This window comes from Candoia aspera, chromosome 4 (assembly GCF_035149785.1).
Source record: "Candoia aspera isolate rCanAsp1 chromosome 4, rCanAsp1.hap2, whole genome shotgun sequence".
Classification (NCBI taxonomy): Eukaryota; Metazoa; Chordata; class Lepidosauria; order Squamata; family Boidae; genus Candoia; species Candoia aspera.
The window spans coordinates 17,488,119-17,507,451 of NC_086156.1; the positions used below are offsets into that span (position 1 = coordinate 17,488,119).

At 36.2% G+C, this 19,333-nt stretch overlaps 1 protein-coding gene across 1 annotated transcript in view; it reads left to right on the forward strand.

The window, feature by feature from the left end:
* Nucleotides 1-19,333, forward strand: part of ODAD2 (outer dynein arm docking complex subunit 2) — a 72,320-nt gene that overhangs the window by 40,808 nt on the left and 12,179 nt on the right. The window contains exons 16-18 of the mRNA XM_063301918.1: nucleotides 6,599-6,713; nucleotides 14,562-14,750; nucleotides 15,120-15,341. Of these exons, the coding sequence (XP_063157988.1) occupies nucleotides 6,599-6,713; nucleotides 14,562-14,750; nucleotides 15,120-15,341 (526 nt within the window). The remainder of the gene's footprint in view (nucleotides 1-6,598; nucleotides 6,714-14,561; nucleotides 14,751-15,119; nucleotides 15,342-19,333) is intronic.

The window sequence follows — 19,333 nt, forward strand, 5'->3', positions numbered from 1 at the left end:
CAAAGTGTTGAATGTCTCACATCAGTAGCTGGGATTCTTTTTTGTACTTGTATATACATGTGCATGCTCAAAAGATGCAAAGAGAGGTTGGAAGTGGTTGCAGAGAGAGGTTGGAAGTTGCCTGAATGCCCAGTGTGTGAAATATAGGCTTGAATCTGGGTGACAATACATTTTGTTACACAGATACCTCAGATACTAGAGCACACTGTTAATAGTTTAACAGAATGCTCTTTTTGTTTTACAAAAACATATTATGTAGCTTATCCTGTTCCCCCTTAAGTAATTCTTTGCAGAGACCAGCCTTCTCTAATCTGGCATCCTTCAGACTTTTCCCAGCGTTCCCAACAAGCATTGCCAAGTTGACTGAGAAATCTGGGAGATTTTGTGCAAAGTATTTGGTGAGTACCAGTTTGGGGAAGGCTGGTCTAGCCTATGTAAAATGTAATCTTAGAAACTTCCCCAAATGTATTTGTTTGAGGGTGTTTGTATTTGTTTATCTATCCTGCAATATCACAGTGTAGAATTTTATTAGATTTTCTGTTGTATTTTATTTAACTTCAAACCAGTCTTTCAGTAAGTCTTATGCACTAAAATTTAAGATTTGTTAAACCAAGCAGATGTAGCTTGACTCTCAGATTTACAATACTATTTATCAAAGCGGTTTGTAACTTTTTGTTTAAGTTTACAAGAGTTGAACTGTGGTTTTCCAAAAGATGAGATTGTGCTTTGTAAGACTTGAAACCTGTAATCTTACCAGGGAGCGCAATATATATAGTCAGTATAACACTGTTTACATTTGTGTATGTGGTCTCAATTGGCAGGAGATGCAGTCAGACGTCTTGAGAGTCCTGGCATATACTGGTGTAACAAAAAGGATGATAGCTATAAGAAACAGATGTTGAGAGTGTGTGCGTGTGTCTTTGAGCAAGTCTGGGGCTTGTTTACCCTGGAAATATTCAATATCAAATTATTAAAGCACAAAACTGGCTTGCCGTAGATTCACTTAGAACTGTTACTTTGGCAGTAAAACAAATTTAACCCTGGCAATCCAAGAAATTTTTAAAATGAGCTCATGTATTGGTTTAAAAAAGCAATTGCATAACCAACAATAATCAGGGTCTAGCAGACATATTCCAGTATCAATTGCAAAAGTAATCAATGTAACCAAGATTGGTTTACATACACAGTAGTTTAGGAAACCATTAGTGTTTTGTAGAATGAATGGTCTCCAGATCTACTGTTCAAAAAGTTCTGCATACTTATGTTTTCTGTTCTTCTTTCATGGATTTTCTTGTGTGCAGAAGTAAGGGTGGGAAAACACAGGAATTACAATTGTAAGATTATAGTAGATCTCTCTTGAGGAAGGATGGTTGTACTGTCAATGACTCTTCTGGAACTGGAAACAGCTTCACCCGGGGGGGTGAAGGTGGGAAGCAATCAAAGCTAGTCTCACGGAGTAGCACAGAGGAAACTCAAATGGATTTTGGAGAATAATATTCCAGGAGCTCAAACATGTGCAATAACTCCCTGTAAATGTGATCTAGAGGAATAGCTCTAACTCTTTAGGAAAGGCAAACAAATGTCGTTTGTCATAGCTAAGTATGTCAGGCAATATAATGAAATCAGATGAAATCAGTAGACAAATAGATCCTTAACAGCCAATCTATATGCAGAATTCCTGGAAGTAAATACAGTCAAAATGGAGAAATCCTGAAGACATGGACCTATGGCCCCAGTGTCCTAGTAGCTTGGACTTCATGGCATAAACTTGCCTAGTTTTCTCAAGTAAAAAAACCAAGTCCTTATTTATGTTTGGCAGGAACCTTCCAGCTTCCAAAGAACCTAAGATTTTCTGCAGCATGGTGAGGAATAGTGAAATTTGTGGGCCAAAAATTTTTGGAGAATACCTGATTAGGGAAGGCAATTCTAAGACTAAAAGGTAAAGGTAAAGGTTTCCCTTGACGTAAAGTCCAGTCGTGTCCGACTCTAGGGGGCGGTGCTCATCTCCGTTTCTAAGCCGTTAGAGCCGGCGTTGTCCATAGGACACTTCCGGGTCATGTGGCCAGCATGACGACACGGAACGCCGTTACCTTCCCGCCAAAGCGGTACCTATTGATCTACTCACATTGGCATGTTTTCGAACTGCTAGGTGAGCAGGAGCTGGGACTAGCAACGGGAGCTCACCCCGCCGCGCGGTTTCGAACCGCCGACCTTCCGATCGGCAGCTCAGCAGTTTAACCCGCAGCGCCACCGCATCCCTAATTCTAAGACTACCACCATGTTATATGATATAATTATTACTATTCACACAGATTAAGGAAGGCCTAAATTTTAAGTGCAGCTTAATATTACTTTATTTGAGTCCAGAAACGTCCTTAAGCTTAATTAAACAGGGGCAGGAATTGCACATTAAACTTGTATAATTACCATACTTTTTAACCTTGCTGTTGCATGGTAACTTTATCATTTCTTAAATTTTAAAAATCCCCTAGTGGAGGCTTTTACCTAGAACTGAAAAGCACCTTTTCTATTTTTGTGCATTCTGCTTGGATGTTCTGAAGGTTCTTCTGAATTTGACATTCAGCTCAGCTATATGTAATATAACAAATATGTACTTGTTCAAGATGTTATCAAGAGTAAAACTCTAGCAAATCAAATAAAATGATAAAATACTCTATGGCTTTCCTTTTAGGTACCTAGAAATAAATAAGGCAATTCTCCTTTATTAGGCAATCCTTAACTTAGGCACTGGCCTCAAAATTTCAACATTTTGACTCACCATTAGTTAAGAAATTAAGACCACAACAATGTCTAAAATGCTAAGGATGAATGAATACAAATGTGTAAGCCAATAAAGTGTTAAAATCTCCATGCTGTGCCTATAGTTTTTAACTAGTTGAAGCAGTAATTTTAACATCGCAATCATAGGGTGAAGCTGTAGTGGGTTCAAAGAAGCAATTCCCAAGTAACTCTTTTTTATTTTAATATTTAATGGTTCTCCCTCTAAAACCATTGCTTGGGACGAAGATTTTGTTTCCTAAACTTAATTCTTTCTTCATAAACAGGAAGGAATACAACAAGCAGAATTTAAAAGTCTTTATTAGAAAGTGTGTTTCTCCCTACTAACGTGTATCTTCCAGCATGTGCCTAACTCCCTATCAAGGTGAGATAATTGTAGTACTTCAAGTGGTCTTCCTGAGTGCTCCATGGACAGAGAATCCAAATGTTTTATAATTTATGTGCTTCATAAGACATTGAAAGACTGATACATATGAGTACTGGGGGTCTTACAGAAAACCTGCAGGCTATGAACTTTGGTAGGTGATGTCCATATATGGAGTACAGGAGCATCAAGAATACGTACTCCTTTGGGAAGGTACTACATACATCTCAATGTTGAACACTTCTCTATATATAAGGGCAAAAAAATGTCCTATCTCATAAGCAGGGGGTTTTATCTGCCCTACATAGTTTTAAAACTGGTCTAATGGCATGCTGTCTTTATTCCTCAGCTCAATTTGTGTAAGAAGATTATAGTCTTGCTTATCCTGCAAGGTTGTTCATGCTAACTTTTGGAGGGCATTCTTGACTCTGTTTAACATTATAGTCCAGGCTTCAAGGTTCCACCAAAAGGTTCTAGCTTTTCTTTTCTTTTCTGGTTCTTGAAGAAACTTCTTTAAAATGTTTGGTCTATGACCATAAATAAATGACAATAAATAAACTTCAAACTTCTTAAAAAAGAAAAACAATTTCTGTCTTTCACCCCAATAATATTTTTGTCCATTTCTTTTCACAATTTTTTGTGCTCCTCATGGCTAATTCTATAACTGTGGCAACAGGAAAATATAGGACTTGATATGTTTTGGTTTTGATATGGCTTTCAGCAACAGAGCAAAAGCTTGTCTTCACTTGATGCTTGAATAAGAGGCAGTTCATTCTAAAACCAATCAAGCAAATTTGTCCTTTTGTCTTAGAGGACCATTGTGCTTGGCAAACCAACAGGACTTGCTAAGTTTTTCTTCTACTCAAAAAACAATGAGCCAAGGAGTATAGCAAAGACAAGGTCAATCAGCAGTCCAAGAGTCAGCTAAACTGTCCAATACTCAAAAGTGTCAAGAGTGAACTAGGTCTGCATCCAAATAATCAGTCCTAGAGAATGAGCCAAGAGTTCTGGCAACTGGTCATAAGAGCATCAAGGTGGACATTATTCCCAGCTCTGGGCTATCTTCAGCTGGCCAGTTTGACAATTCAGGCCTTGAGCTTCCACTCTAAACCAGCTGGGTTGCACTGCCGGTCTAGGGAGCAATAGCAAGCCCCACATAAACCATTACTTATAAGGAGTCTTTGTTGTAAGCTTGTGGTTCTATGTCTTTTGTCCCTTTGACTCTTGACCGGCTATTACCATTGCTCTTGTGGACTGGAGCTCTTAAGAATTAGTCCTCCAAGATGCTCATGTCTAGATAAATGGATGGGGAGTAGATGATAGCTTAAGGAGAGAGGTAAGATTAAAGCAATAAGGGATGAGTAGGAAGCAGAAGGCCAGGTTCATCATCAAGTGATTTACCAAGGATTCTGAATATCTTAGTTGGCTGATGGACTTGTACAGATAATGGAAGCAGAAAGTGGGAACAGAAGAGAAAACAATGGAGTCAAGAAGACAAGTTCAGAGTACTGTAATGCTGCAGCAATAACAACAGAATATTTCAAATGTGTAACTGGATAGGCTGAAAGGTTAATCAAATCAAAAAACCAATTCTTTACCTTGTTAAGTGCTAGTATGCTACAGTTGATACAGTGCAAATCTTTGATCAGAAAGCATGTAATTCTAATATCCAAAGCATATAAGTCTGTCATTCATGGCTTTGTTGAGAGACCTTGATCAGATTACTATTTGTCAGGCTTGGTTGCCTCATTCTAAACTGCTAACAACTAAGATCTGGGTCTTAGAAGGAGGATGGCTTGAGAGGTAATTAAACAGACTTGAAACTAAACACTACTTAGTTTTTAAAATATTTTAGAAGTGGTTGTAAAATATTATCAAACTATCTGAAACATTGGGGTAGAATTCGGAATTCATTATATAGATTTTACTGTTCCCTTTCCTCCTCCTAGAACATGTTTTTTTTAAATAGCTTTTCTGTGTGTTTCTATCAACTGTTTAAATTATTTCTTAGTCTAAAATGTTGTTTTCCACTTTCCATGCAAAACTTTTTTTTTTTTTTGGCATTCTGTGTGCTGGCAGTCTAAATCTGTCTGCCTTATTTAATGTTTCAAATTGTCATTAGTCCTCTCCAACACATTGTCATTAGTCCTTTCCAAATTACCTGGATGTTGGAATCAAAATGATATAACCAGGTTGCATTGATTTAAATAAAGCTGCAATTACATTAGACAAAGACTTTGTGTCCTAAAACATTCTCTCTGCATCAAAATAATTGTATGATTATGTACTGGGCTGATTTTGTACTTTTCATTCCTGGCAAACTCATTTTACATAATGAACAGAAATTAGATGTTCCTGTTTGATTTCTACATAGGTAAAATCTCTATTTTATTTTATTTCCAAAATAATGTATTCACAATTAGAAATGTGAACAAACTGTAGAATTAAACATGAGGTTTATAAATCAAAGCATGCTTGATTTTCTTTATCTTCACCTCATCTGCTTTGAATTTTGCATATCTTCCTGAACAAAGCTAAGTTTGTAAAGGATATTAAGTTTTGTTTGGTCTTCCTCTCCATTTTAAAGTACTTGGTGAGTTTTAATATGAAGTTATGATCCCCTAGACTGATTGATATATAAACATAAGACAGATGGTTTAAAGATGACTCTGATGATAATTCATTTTTCAGCTAGACATGATACTTTGATTACAGTATGTTTAAGCAATTATAACAGAGTATTCAGTGTGAGTCTTGTCTTAGGGAATGCACGAGAAACAAGTTGCACGTTATTCGTACCTAACAAAGGGTGCACTGTGGTGGTGTGACCCATTTTCATTCTGAATGTTAGGTGAGCACATAGAAATTTAAAATATGTCATAGAGCAAGGTAAATAAATTAAACATAGACTCAATATAGAGTTAAGTACATAGCATTTTGGCATAAATATTTGTTTTGGAAAGTATTTATTGCTATATGAAAGAAACTAGTATGTTTGAATTTTGGTTTGACTTTGCATGAAGCTTGTTAAAAAGTCACATGGCTTGTTTTCAAAGTTTACGAGAGTCCTACTATATAGTGCCATTTATTTTATTTTTATTGAGAAATTATTTTTAAGGCAAAATATTATGAGATTGTATATCTCACTCATCAAATACAAAATATATATTTTTCTGAATCATGTTTGTACAGTCATGTTTCTAAATGATGTATATACAGTCATCCATTTATAAAGAATTTCAGTTTATTTTTATTTATAATGAACCCATTGCTAAAGAATATTATTACTCCATGATGTTAATAAATTGAATTGAATTGAATAAATTGAACTTGGATAAATAAGATATCAGTCAATTAATGGAATATATTAATTGATTACAATAATGGATTACAATAATAGAATACATTAATTAATTCCATATTTCTCTTTGATAGGATAATTGATCGCTTGGATGGTGTTCGTTTATTATGGTCATTGTTGAAAAATCCCCACCCAGATGTTCAGGCAAGTGCAGCCTGGGCTATCTGTCCTTGTATTGAAAATGCAAAGGTAAATAAATAAATAAATTTAAATTACGATCAGAATGATCACCAAATGTTGTGAATTAAACAATAAATAACCAAAATAGCAGTTTTTCTATTTTTAGCAACACATTTGACAAAGTACCCATAATATTGTGATTAGCTAGTTAGTTAATGTTGGCTGAATGGCATGACAATTAATTGGGTACATAGCCAGTGTAAACAGTATCTTATCAAACTGGAAGTAATTATTACATTATTGAGTAGGGTGTTGCAAAATCAATGCACAGATACAGGATAGGAGACACTTGGCTTGGTAATAGGACTAAGGAAAAATGTCATGGAACTGTAGCTGACTGCAGACAGAATATGACTTAGTAATGCAATATAGCTGCAAAAAAGGCAAATGCAATTTTAGGCTGCATGAACACAGTCACAAGATTATAGTTTACTTTATTGTGCTTTGGTCATATCTCTAATTATATTATTTTGAAATATTGGTTTCTCCTTTAAAAAAACATAGATTTCTCCTCCCTCCCCAGTTACTGTTTTTTTTATCATAGGATCTCTAGAATTATATGAAAATGTTAGCCACAGTAAATGAGACAGCTATAAACCTCTTTTACTGGTTAATTAAACTTTAAAGATTCATCTTAGATTGTTTTTTAGCCTGCCCTATTTATAAATTGCTTTGCATCCTGTATCAGTACACTCTATGTACCTCTGAGTTGGTGGGATGCAGGCAATAGCATATTGACTTGCAAGATTAGAGATTTTATAGCATAAACATACTTGGAATAAAACTTGGCTTTGGTTTTACTTGTGATGTACTGAGCTACATGTGCTAAAACTGACTAGTGCTGTTCTTATCTTAGTGGGGAATTTTGCATGTGTCACAGCTATGACTAAGACTGGACACCAAGTCTGCACCTTTGCTATTTTAATAAATGTTACATGAAAGCTTCAGTTAACCAAAGTCATAATGGGTGGTAGAGATCAGTGTTTGTAGGTCCATCTGGTGATGATCATGGCACATGGAATATTGTGACTTGGATGTAAGAGAAGTAAATAATAAAGAGCATGAATTAGCTAATTAAATGAAAAAAGAAAAATAGATATGTTTCTGTAAAACTAAGAATGTAATAGAACTAAATGAAGATGATCTGATCTTGTGGAGTGGAGAAATACATGGAGGAAAATATAGGATTGATTATGAATGAAAGAGCTAAAAAATATGTTGAAAGCATGAATTGGTGTCATTTAGGTTGTATTAGGTACATACGAAAGTAAGAATCCATGTACTGTCAGTTCTTCCCAGCTACAATCAGGACTGAAGAAGAACAGTTCTCTCTCAGATTAATAAGATTTATATGGGAAGAGGTTGAAATGAGAACACAAAGATTCTAGTAAGTAACTTTGCTTTCAAATGTGGAACCTATACATAGGCAACTCAAAAGCATTTGATTATGGCTATTTTTTTCACACGCTTTGAGAGAATCAGGGATAATGCCAGTCTTGTCTGAGAGGGCAAGTGAGTTCCTCTCCTGGATTTTGTTTACATAAAGATCAATAGTCACCTTATCAGCAGAAGAATCTTCTCTTACAGTTACTCTCCAGAGAATGGTGATAATTGAAGACTAGGGATGAGTTTCAGGCAACATTCTGAATGAATGATATCTAGGGGTAAAAATAATTTAGAAATGTATGGATGTGAGAGAGAAATACGTTTGTTGATTTAGAGAAGCAGATGGTGAAATGAATGGGCTTGAAATATGGAGTGTTTTGTGCAGCTCTGAGGTTTGACGGTCAATGGGGAAGCCAGCAAGAAGTCGCAAGTTGCTGTCATGTGATGTCACACTTAACAACAATTCATGATTTGCTTAATGACCACAACCAGAACTGCCTTCCTAAGTCAGCGCGGTCATGTGATTTTTCGCTTTACACTCACGTCGCTTAGCGACAGAGTTGCCAGTTCCAGTTATGGTTGTTAACTGAAGACTACCTGTAAACTGTACTAGTTGACAGGAGAGTTGTAGTTGGATGAAGATACTCAAAAAGAGAGAGATGAGTGTTTTACAGAACAAAAGGCAATGTATTAACCAATGTATGGACATCTTGGAAGCATGGATGGTTTTTATGGACAGTCATAGTGAATATAGTGTAAAATAGATTTCTTACCACATGCCTTTTTATGACTTCCTTTTTCTTATTCCTTTTCTGCTTTTTGCATAACATTGGGGATGTATAAGTATGCTTTGGTGCTCAACTTTTTTCTGTAAACATTTAATTACATTTCATATTACACAATACATTGCAGTATATCCGAATTTTATTCTCTCTAAATGGCAAGACATACAGTATTAATCCTATTTGTTGTATGAGTCCTCTGAACTATATTTTGGGTTTGCACATGTTTTATATGGGTGGCAGTTGATTTGCATGTGAATGAAATCTTTGGTTATATCTTTGATAGGTCCTAGATAGAAGTTAAGTCTATATAGCTGTTAATCATGGCTTGGTCAGAGTGCCACACTTCTAAGAATTCTCTTGCATTAGTCATATTGTTATATACTAGATTTCTACCATAACTACATCACTGGGAAAATAAGACTGGATATCAAAATATCCAATTTTGATTCATGTCACAAATTTTAACAAGAAGGAAGTTTAGCATTCCAAAAAAAGAACAATATTTGACCAATTTGCTGACTCATAGATTGAAAAGTTTGTGATTACCAAATTCAGAATATGCCTCCAAATTGGGAAATAGTGGATTTAGTTTTTGTTCATGTGTTCATATGTCTACCCATACACTGAATGAACATATGGGGGGAGGGTCTATAAAAACCACACTTAAAGTAATTGGATATGCTGTTTAGTATAAGAATAACTACCAGAATTCTGATAAAATATGTCCACGTCCAAGAAGTAGGAGATGAGGAAGACAGAGTAAAACACCAGTTGGATGGAAGGATGGAAGTGGGAGGGCGTGTTGACACAAAAGAAGATGAGAGATTAATAGAAGCCAGATACACATAAAGGAAACTGAGCAAGCTTAGGAAAAGGGAGCCAACATATAAGTAATACCTTGCCAGAGTCAACATGGGTAATGTTTAGCAAGTTAGGCTGAAGAGGGAGGACAAGGTACGTTCAAACGGCTGTTGGCTTCTTCCCCAAACATCAGTGCTGTTTACACACTGTTGAGTGGTTCTCTACATGTATCCTCCCCACCTCCTTAAGCTGGCTAGCACTTGCTCCAGCTGTCCAATGTGGGAAAACAGAGGCTAGCTGATGCCCCACCCCCTTCCTTGCTCCTCCCTCACTGCATTTGCTTTACAAGGTGACCAAAAAAAGAAGAAGAAGAGGGGCGGGGCAGATATACCCCTCAGAGCAGAGGAAAAGCAAAGAGGAAATGGTTGAAGGGGCCATGGCATTTTGCTCAGGAGGGGACGGGAAATCCCTAGAGATGGGATGAGGTTGGAGTTCATGCCAGTAAGGTTCCACATTGCAGAGGAAACGCAGCAAATGTAGCTTCACTATGTTTCTTCTGAAGCTCATTAACTTCTGAACAGAGAACATGCAACTGTCATACCAATTTGGATCAGCACTGCCCTTGCCTTATGGAAGGGTCCAGAATGGGAAAGGGGGCTAGAGCATGAAAATTATATCATTTAAGGAGAAACCTCTTTCTCAAAACGTCTGCTGGGAAACACAGGAGTTTATCACTGAGTTTGCTTCTCTTATTACTCAGGAATTATCATTAATCCTAGATAGGAATATGCAGTTTGCTTTCTATGAGCATTACCCATTGAGTGCCAAACATTATAGAACTAATGAAACCTAAACCTGGGTTCTACTGAAATCCTCCAAGATAGTACAAAAAGGATTGATTTTCTTGATGAACAAGGGTTTAATTTGCTCCTTCTTTAAAAAATACCATTTTAAAGACTTGCTTTTGATAATGGTAAGATTAGCAGCATCGACAGTGAGGTTCAATAGGGGCAAGAAGGAGGTTGTGGCAACACAATACAAGCCTTGCCCCTTTTATGTTCCTTATCCCTTTCTTAATGTATGTGTATTCGTTTAAGTTTCCCCATGCTTTCTGTACAATATGCCTTACTTTTTAGAGCTCTGAATTGCTGAATAAGCAAGGAGTAGGATGTTTATACTTTCCAGTATCCCGTATCTGCTAAACAGTAAAATCTATGATCCTTCTGTATTAATACAAGAAAGCTACTTACATCTGCAATCAATTTTTGCCGTTCCTGATACTGTCCTGCCCTACCTTAAGCAGCAGGGAGTCAAGGTGCTAGGAAGATACTAGCAACAGCAGAGGGACGTATTTCCTAAGTAACAGGAAGGAAAAATGGAACTTGCTTTTGAGCTGTATCAAATGCTTAACTGTAACAGCACCACCCTATTAAATTTCATTGATGTTTTAAACAATTTAGGGTGTGCAGACAATTCCATGGGACATCACTGGAGTCAGTGGAGCCATACCAGTCACCATTTGTCCCTCCTTTTAGTCTATGTATTTATCATACTTTTGATTCATATTTGAAAATGAACCATCTCTGGAAGACTTCATTTACAGTCCTATGCAATAATATTGAACTAGTAGAACCTGAAGTCTTGAATGCGGGATTATATAGAAAGCATGGAAAGTTGCAGAGTTAACTTGATTAAGGCAGATAATTTGCAGTGTCACTTCCTGAATGTCAAGCTATGAAACAGAGCCTGAGTTATAATAAATGATACTGTGTGTTTATGAGGAAGCTTTCCTCTTTCATCACAGTCAGCCAGATCCAGGTGTACCTTGGCTGCCTGCATTGGGGCACTGAGGAAGTAACAGGCATGCTGCATCGGCAACAGAAGAGCATATCTATACATTATGGCAAGTGTTATTCTTGCATGGCGGTAATGATTGGTTTTTTTGCAGTAGTAAGGTATATATCAAAACTAATCGTGTGTGTGTGTGTGTCTGTCTGTGTGTTTAAAGAGCAGCATTGAGGCAACAGAATCCTCTTAACAGAAGTAGATTTAGATTAATTAGCCGGTTAATTCAATAGCTACAAACCATAACGGTAGAAGTAATTGCTGTGACAGAGTGGAAGTACATTAGCCAATCTAAGCAAATAATTATGAAGAATTGCAGTGAAAAGTGTTCTGAGCTCTGTTGATATTGGAAAGTCATTTTGTAGTCATGATACTACTTTATTCCCTGTGGTGAATAATGTAAACATAAAAAAACATTCAGGGATTACAAAGTCTTCCTTGTTTGAAGCAGGGTTGCCATGCTGATCCCAAACAAAGACTGATAGGATCTGAAGTGATTCAGGCACTTTTAATTGCACAGAATGTGGAGAGCAATTTGGTGAACTTTAACAAACAAAAACCTTCATTCAAGAGATGAAGAAAAACACCACAACTATAGAACATAGTTCTTTACACTTTCTTAGTTTGATTAACTCTATGGCTTTAACTTTTTTCAACACACAAAGCTATGAATGAAATTCTAATATGTGGTAAGAGGAACTATGTTTGATGGCCTGAGCTCATGTAATTGACGAGTATGTAGTAATCCCATCATGTAACCTGATTAACTAAATCTTATGAAAGAAATACACATTTCAGCTATTAAAATTATTGAAAGCATATGTGCTAAATCTACAGTGCATCTAGGGACAGCACGAACTATGTTTTTGTTTGTGAGCAAACAACCATTCAGATGATTCATGAAGGAACTACAATATCAGGACCACTAACCTTTCATTGGGCTCTTGGAATCTCATAGAACCATGCTTCCATTGAAAGAAAGCAGTACAGAATGATTGTTCTAAGCAGAGCAGTTGATTCTTATTACTGTATATAATAAAGATACTTTCTCTTACCTCATTTGTATGTTTCTTCTGATAGAGTTTTCATATTATCTATTCTGCTTCTTGTTTGCCATCCCCATATGACTGACATGTAAAGCTCCCATTGCACTTTTTAAGTAGGATCTTGCCATGCTGAGGTTTTCTTCTGTTCTTATTTGATAAGCATTAACTCACCACCAAATCTCTTCATACCCTCTTGCTATAGTTAGAAATAGTCTGCTCATCTAATATTAGGGGTTGTAATACTTATGGTAAAATAATAATAATAATAATAATAATAATAATTTGTATTTCAGTTGCCAGTATTTTGGGGTTAATTTCCCCGATTTTGTCAGAACCCACACCATAAAAAAATCTATTGTGCATTATTTAGGATTCTGCAAATTATCCCTACATTTTCAAGTTCATTGGGTATAAAACATTGGTAGGTGAATTTGTCTATTCATGGACATCTGAACAAACTAAGTCAAAATGAATTATTGGGGAACTGATGTAAACATCTGAACTGGCCCTTAGTACATGAAAATAATTGTTTTGAAGCAATATGTACAGCTAAACTTGATTTTAATAAATTAAAGGCTGTAAATTAAAGATTCTTGATTGATCATACCATGATAGCGTTCTTATTTTGTTAATTGAAAAACCCTTAAGTCAGGCTTATAACTGAAGAAGATAATGGTTTGCTTACAATTGAAATTCTAAGGTGTTCCAGGGACTTGGAACATCTAGAAATAACTAAAATAAATATATGATAAATTGAACCAATGATAACATGATGAGAAATATTATATATTTCAGATTAACCCTGCCTTGTAGCTTTTTCTATGAAAAATTGGTTTTAGCTTTTGCAAGGTGAGCCACAGACGATGAATGAACTAAATTAACAAAATTAGTGTATTCATTTTTAGCTGTTCCTACCCAACAGTAATATTTGTAGGAACAAGAGATTATTGTCTGTGGGTCCATAGGCCCAACAAAATGTTTTTTTCTGATCTGTGGCAGCTATGCTAAATCTTAATGAAACTTATAAAATATTTCCCTATAATTTTATATAACACATTTACTATAATATTTGCTTTAGTATTAAATATATGTATTCGTATTCTATAATGGTGAAGTCTTTATAGGTAGACAGTATTAACCTTCATTATAGAAATTATTTTGTATGGCATCAATCTGGACTTCAAAGAATGTAGACATTGTCCATCCCTCAGACATACTGTATATAGTCTTTTCCAAGATATTTTGCTCATATATTAATTACTCACTTTATGTTATTAGTTCCTTTTCTTATATAGAATGTTTAATGAAATGCAGAAGAGGCATACTGAATTTTCTCCTTCTTCCTCTCATTCTATAAATAGACTTTATAAATTGGGTTTCCTTTAAAATGGTAAGCAATGGAATTGGACAAGGATAAGTTCTCCAGAAGGAATCATAGTCCACAGAAGACTCTTGGTAACTCAAGTTTATTTGCACAGCCACACCATCACATTTTTGGGCAAAAGCAACCAGAGCTGATAAATTGGCTTTGACATCTTAAGCTTTCTGAGATACTCTAAATGGAAAATACTACTGATTTTTTTGGTAGGCTTTTATCTGTAAGGGTATAATGTTTATCAACACTGTGCCTTTTCAGAGAAGCATTTAGTTTATGTGAGTTCAGATTAAAATGAGAGTGTGATTCTGAAACATGAAAGATATCACACTTTAGAATTTTGACAGATAAGTATGTGTATCATGGTATTTTCATTTGAAAAGTAATAGCTGGTAATGATTTGGTCTCACAAATCACATTGCAACTTAGATATGTGATTCTGAAGTACATAGGGCTATTATACTTTTGGAGATAGAAGGTAGTGATTTCTGCTGTGTTGCTAGAAAAACTTGGTCACCTATATAGATATTTCTAGAATTCCTAATTGCTGAGATCTAGTTACAATTTTGAAAATTATTCACAGAAATAAAGTTATATACTTTGTCTTGTTTTTACTTAGGATGCTGGTGAAATGGTTCGTTCATTTGTTGGTGGTTTGGAACTAATAGTTAATCTTTTAAAATCGGAGAATAAAGACGTTTTGGCAAGTGTGTGTGCTGCGATCACCAACATAGCAAAAGATGAAGAGAATTTAGCTGTTATAACAGATCATGGTGTTGTTCCTTTATTATCCAGATTAGCAAATACAGTAAGTAAAATTTTGTTGTTATTCTGGGAATATTATTCCAAAATATTCTGGAATATACTTTATGATGTCATATTTTACATTTCTTGCAGTTTGGCTGTTGAAGAACACTCATTTCGTAGTGTTACAGAGGAAAGGGTCTGGCTTTCAGAGTCTGGTTATTCTGATAAAAATATAATTGTTCAGAGATCCAAAATATATTTTTAAAAAGTGATGTAAATTAGCAATAAAATAGTGAGGACAAAGAAGCCAATCCTTTTTCTCTTTAAGCTCCATTCATTGCATTTTTATAGTCTCTGTCATGTGAAGTGATTTCCATTAAAAAGTCAGGGAATGCATTTTTACAATAACTTATTTTTCGTCTTTGCTTAGAACAATGACAAATTAAGACGTCACTTAGCTGAGGCCATTTCTCGCTGCTGTATGTGGGGAAGTAACAGGGTTGGCTTTGGAGATACCAAAGCTGTTGCTCCTTTGGTACGTTACCTGAAATCAAGTGATCCAGAAGTTCACCGAGCAACTGCACAAGCACTCTATCAGCTGTCAGAGGATCCCAACAATTGCATTACCATGCATGAAAATGGAGTGGTAAAGGTAAGGGATGGATGGATGGATGGATGGATGGATGAATGGATGATCAGCATCATTTATCCAGGTTCCGATAATTGCTTGGTGGGATTTCTTTTAATATAATGTAAGTGAACAAATAATTGAAAATAGTTTGAAAACCGCATAAGCTAAACTAAAGCTGTTAGGTTGCTAACTTAGACTGGTCACTGTGGTCGTGTGATGCTAGAACTTTATAAGCTACACTGGCTGGCTCCCAGTCTTTTTCTAGGACTAGTTCAAAGAATTGGTATTATCTTGAGATCCAAGTATTGATTCTAAAACATATCTTCCCATATGTGCCCACTTTCATCTTTGGGGGTCCAATGTACTTACGTGAATGGCTATCAGAAATTGCCTGCTGTACAATGGAATTCAAATTACACAATATTTCACCACAATTATCCCAGGCACTTCAGAATGCTCTCCCTTTATGTCTATCCTTTTCTACTTGGCATTTTCTACTTAATAATTTAATTATTTTTGTATGTACAAGCCTTTGGTAGCTATATATTTTATATTCCATTTTTCCCTGTGGTGGTGATTATTATTATTGTATTTATTCTCTTTTGTAAAAGCTTCTGTAGTCTGCTGAAAATAATAGTGAATAAATAATTTCTTCTCCTCCTCAAGATAAAAAGAAATGTTTTTTTTATCCAATGGCATTGATGTCCTTCTCATACTTCAATTTGCTGATTGCTGCTTAAGTGGTAGAAAAACATGAAGTTCATTAAAACTTTTTATCTCTTTAGTTTCTCTACATGTAACTAGAAAAAAACAAAAACAAAATATGTGGCCCTGCTATCCTTCAAAATTCCTCATTTCGTTTTAAGTTAGCTAAACTATATTGTACTTCACGTCCCACCAATATTATCACACTTGAATGTCTGAATAGGTATAAGTAATTACTACTGAGAATCTTCTGCATCTGTTGAACTATGGAGGATTTTGTAATTGATTGAAAGGCTTAAAATCATGTCATATAACATTCAACTTTGGAAGAATCAAAAGAATGAATAGGTCTCTTTATCCTGTTCTTACTAAGAAAAATGGACTTTTATAGTATACATGTAACCAATTTTTTAAAACTTTTTAAAACCTGAAAATACGGAGTTTCTAGCACCAAGTAGGATGGCAATTTTCCATATTGTTTGAAAAGTGATCTTTAATGTTTGGATTAATCCTATGTATGTTTCACTAGGGAATGAGAGTCGCTATATTTTAATTCTGTGGAAATTACTCAAGCCTAAATATATACTTCAAATATACTAGGATGTATGCGCCTGTTTATATGGGTAACATTCTCTGTTTAATTTGAATACTTCCATGCTTCTTTTGCTTGATTTAAAGTCACCACTGGATCCTACATATTAATTTGGAGAGCCTTTTTTTGCAGTGAAAACATCAATAGCTATGAGCATTGCAGAATAATGGACAGACAGCGGTACCGCTGTCCTACGTACTAGCAATATCAGTAAGCATCTCTGCCCCAGTGCCCGCCTTGTGGAATCTTCTTCCCCCAGAAATGAGATTAGCCCAATCCCTCTCAACATTCCATACGTCCCTCAAGACCTGGCTATGTGATCGGGCCTGGGGGTCCCAGGAGATGGGGGAGATTTGCGATGTCTCCCTTACCATGGTTAATATCATCCCCTCTTGTTTTGTGTGCCTTTTTATGGTTATTTTTTAATTGTGGCTGTTTTTTATGTTTTTATTGTTTTTTAATTAAATGTTGTACCCTGCCCAGAATTGCTTTTATGTGAGATGGGCAGCTATATAAATATGATAAATAAACAAACAGTTATGTTTCATCAGGCTGTGATTCAGTTGAATGGTTGGCTGCAAGAACTGATGGAGCAGTGAAACTATAGTAATACAAATTATACATAGAATTAACTGTGCCTTATGCTGACTTCTTCTAAAGATTCAGGATTCAGTGGGCGGCAGTACCAAATGACTTTGGCTTATCTCAAAAAAACTAAGCAGGGTAGTATCTGATTAGTACTTAGATGGGAGACTACCAGAAAATCCTAGGGTTGTAAGCTAGACGGGGAAGTCAAAATATCATCCCCAAGGAAGGGAGTGGCAAATCACTTCAATGTAGTTTCCTTGATAACATTATATCTGTCTGGGCACGGTCACCACAGCTAAACTTCAGAGAGCGTTTGCCTTCTATGTTGTCATATATTTTTGCTCAAAGGTACGCCACCTGCATGTATTACTTGTAATATAATATCCACAGTAATGAAGACGGAAGAGAAATTTTGCCTTGTTGTTGTTACAGTATAGAACCTCTGTCATTGCCTATGCTTTTGGGGGGAGCTGTTGCACAGTTAAGAACATAATTACTTATAATTTGGTGGAAAGCAGTACAAAGTTATTACAGCAAGATATTTTTTGTAACTTCTTGGTAATATGCTAGTGCTTCCTCTAAACAATGGAGTGCCTTGAATGATACTCCCTAGATTTTCATCCTTCCTCTACTTAGGTCCTTTCTTTTAACCCTGGTACCATTACTGGCATGTTGCTATCTGCATTATTGCTAGGTTCACTGTAGATAGGGATTAGTATAGTAGTTGTTGAGGATTATGGCTTGTGGCTGCAGACAAAACCACTGTGCCCATGTTCATGATAATTAGTGACCAGGAAAATCTTTCTAATTCAACCCAGTTCTCCACATTGACTAAAACAGATTGATGGCCACTGACCAAGTGTGGTCACAGACCACATGCTTAATTAAACCACTTCAATGTTCATCTCTATTGAACATTGTTCTCAGTGTTCAAGATCAGCTCTCAAGATAGGCCTTCCGGGGGAGGTATGGCAAACTGAAGACAGCTCTGCAAAAGTGGAACTGGTGACTGTGGCAAAGATCAAGAAACTAGTGAGTAGACTGGTCCCTTGAAACCTCTCCATATAAGAGGATGGGAGATCACCCACGTGTGGTCCGGACAGAAACTCTTCACAAGGAGACCACAGGACAGTGGTTTCTGCAGGTTTGAACGCCGGGAGATGAAGGAATCAGCCATCTTGCTCACAACCGCGGCGGAGCCTTTTAAAGGACACTAACTTTGCAAACCGCACTTTCTAATCACCTTTGGAAACTGCCTGTTAAACATTTAAACCTACAGGTAGTCCTTGACTTACAACCATTTGATGTTACAATGGCACTGAAATAAGTGATTTATGACCGGTCCTTGCATTTATGACCATCACAGTGTCCCTGCAGTCACGTGATCAGAATTCGGGTGCTTGGCAATCAGCATGCATTTACAATGGTTGCAGCATCCTGGGGTCACGTGATGCGCCATTCACTTAATGACTATGTGATTTGCTTAATGACTGCTGCAAAAACATCTAAAATCGGGTGCAGTCATGCAATGCCTCACTTAACGACCGCACCACTTAACGAAGAATTTTCTCGTCCCTATTGTGGTCGTAAGTCGACTACCTGTATTAGAGGCCTTCGGAAGACAAGTTTGAAAAGTCTTCATTGGGTGAGTGTATCTTCAACTCTGAACAAAAGAAAAATACTTATAAGCGTAAGAATTTAAAGAATCTGAAATAAAGAATAAAAAGCTAAATAAGATTTTGATCGTAGAAAATTATAAATGGGCTAAGGGTCCAGATAAATTTGGAATATTGAAATTTTTACAATAAGATTTTGAAATTAATTATAAAGAACAAACATCTTCTAGTAGGAAATAGATTCTGTGGAGTCCTTGGTGCTCTCTCGGCCTTGTTGTTTTCTTGCAGACATTTCATTGCCAGACTAGGCAACATCTTCAGTGCAAAGAGGGAGTGGGCCTTGCTCTCAGTTTGTATACCGTGGCTTGCCCTGCTTGTGTTGGTGGGGGTGTTGTTCTCTCCTTGGGAGTTCTTTGATTTGGGCTGTTGTTTGCTGCTTGGTTGATTGCCTGAGTTAATAGTTCCTTGATTAGGGTGCATTGTGCTGTTTGATGGTTCATCTGGTGTTAATC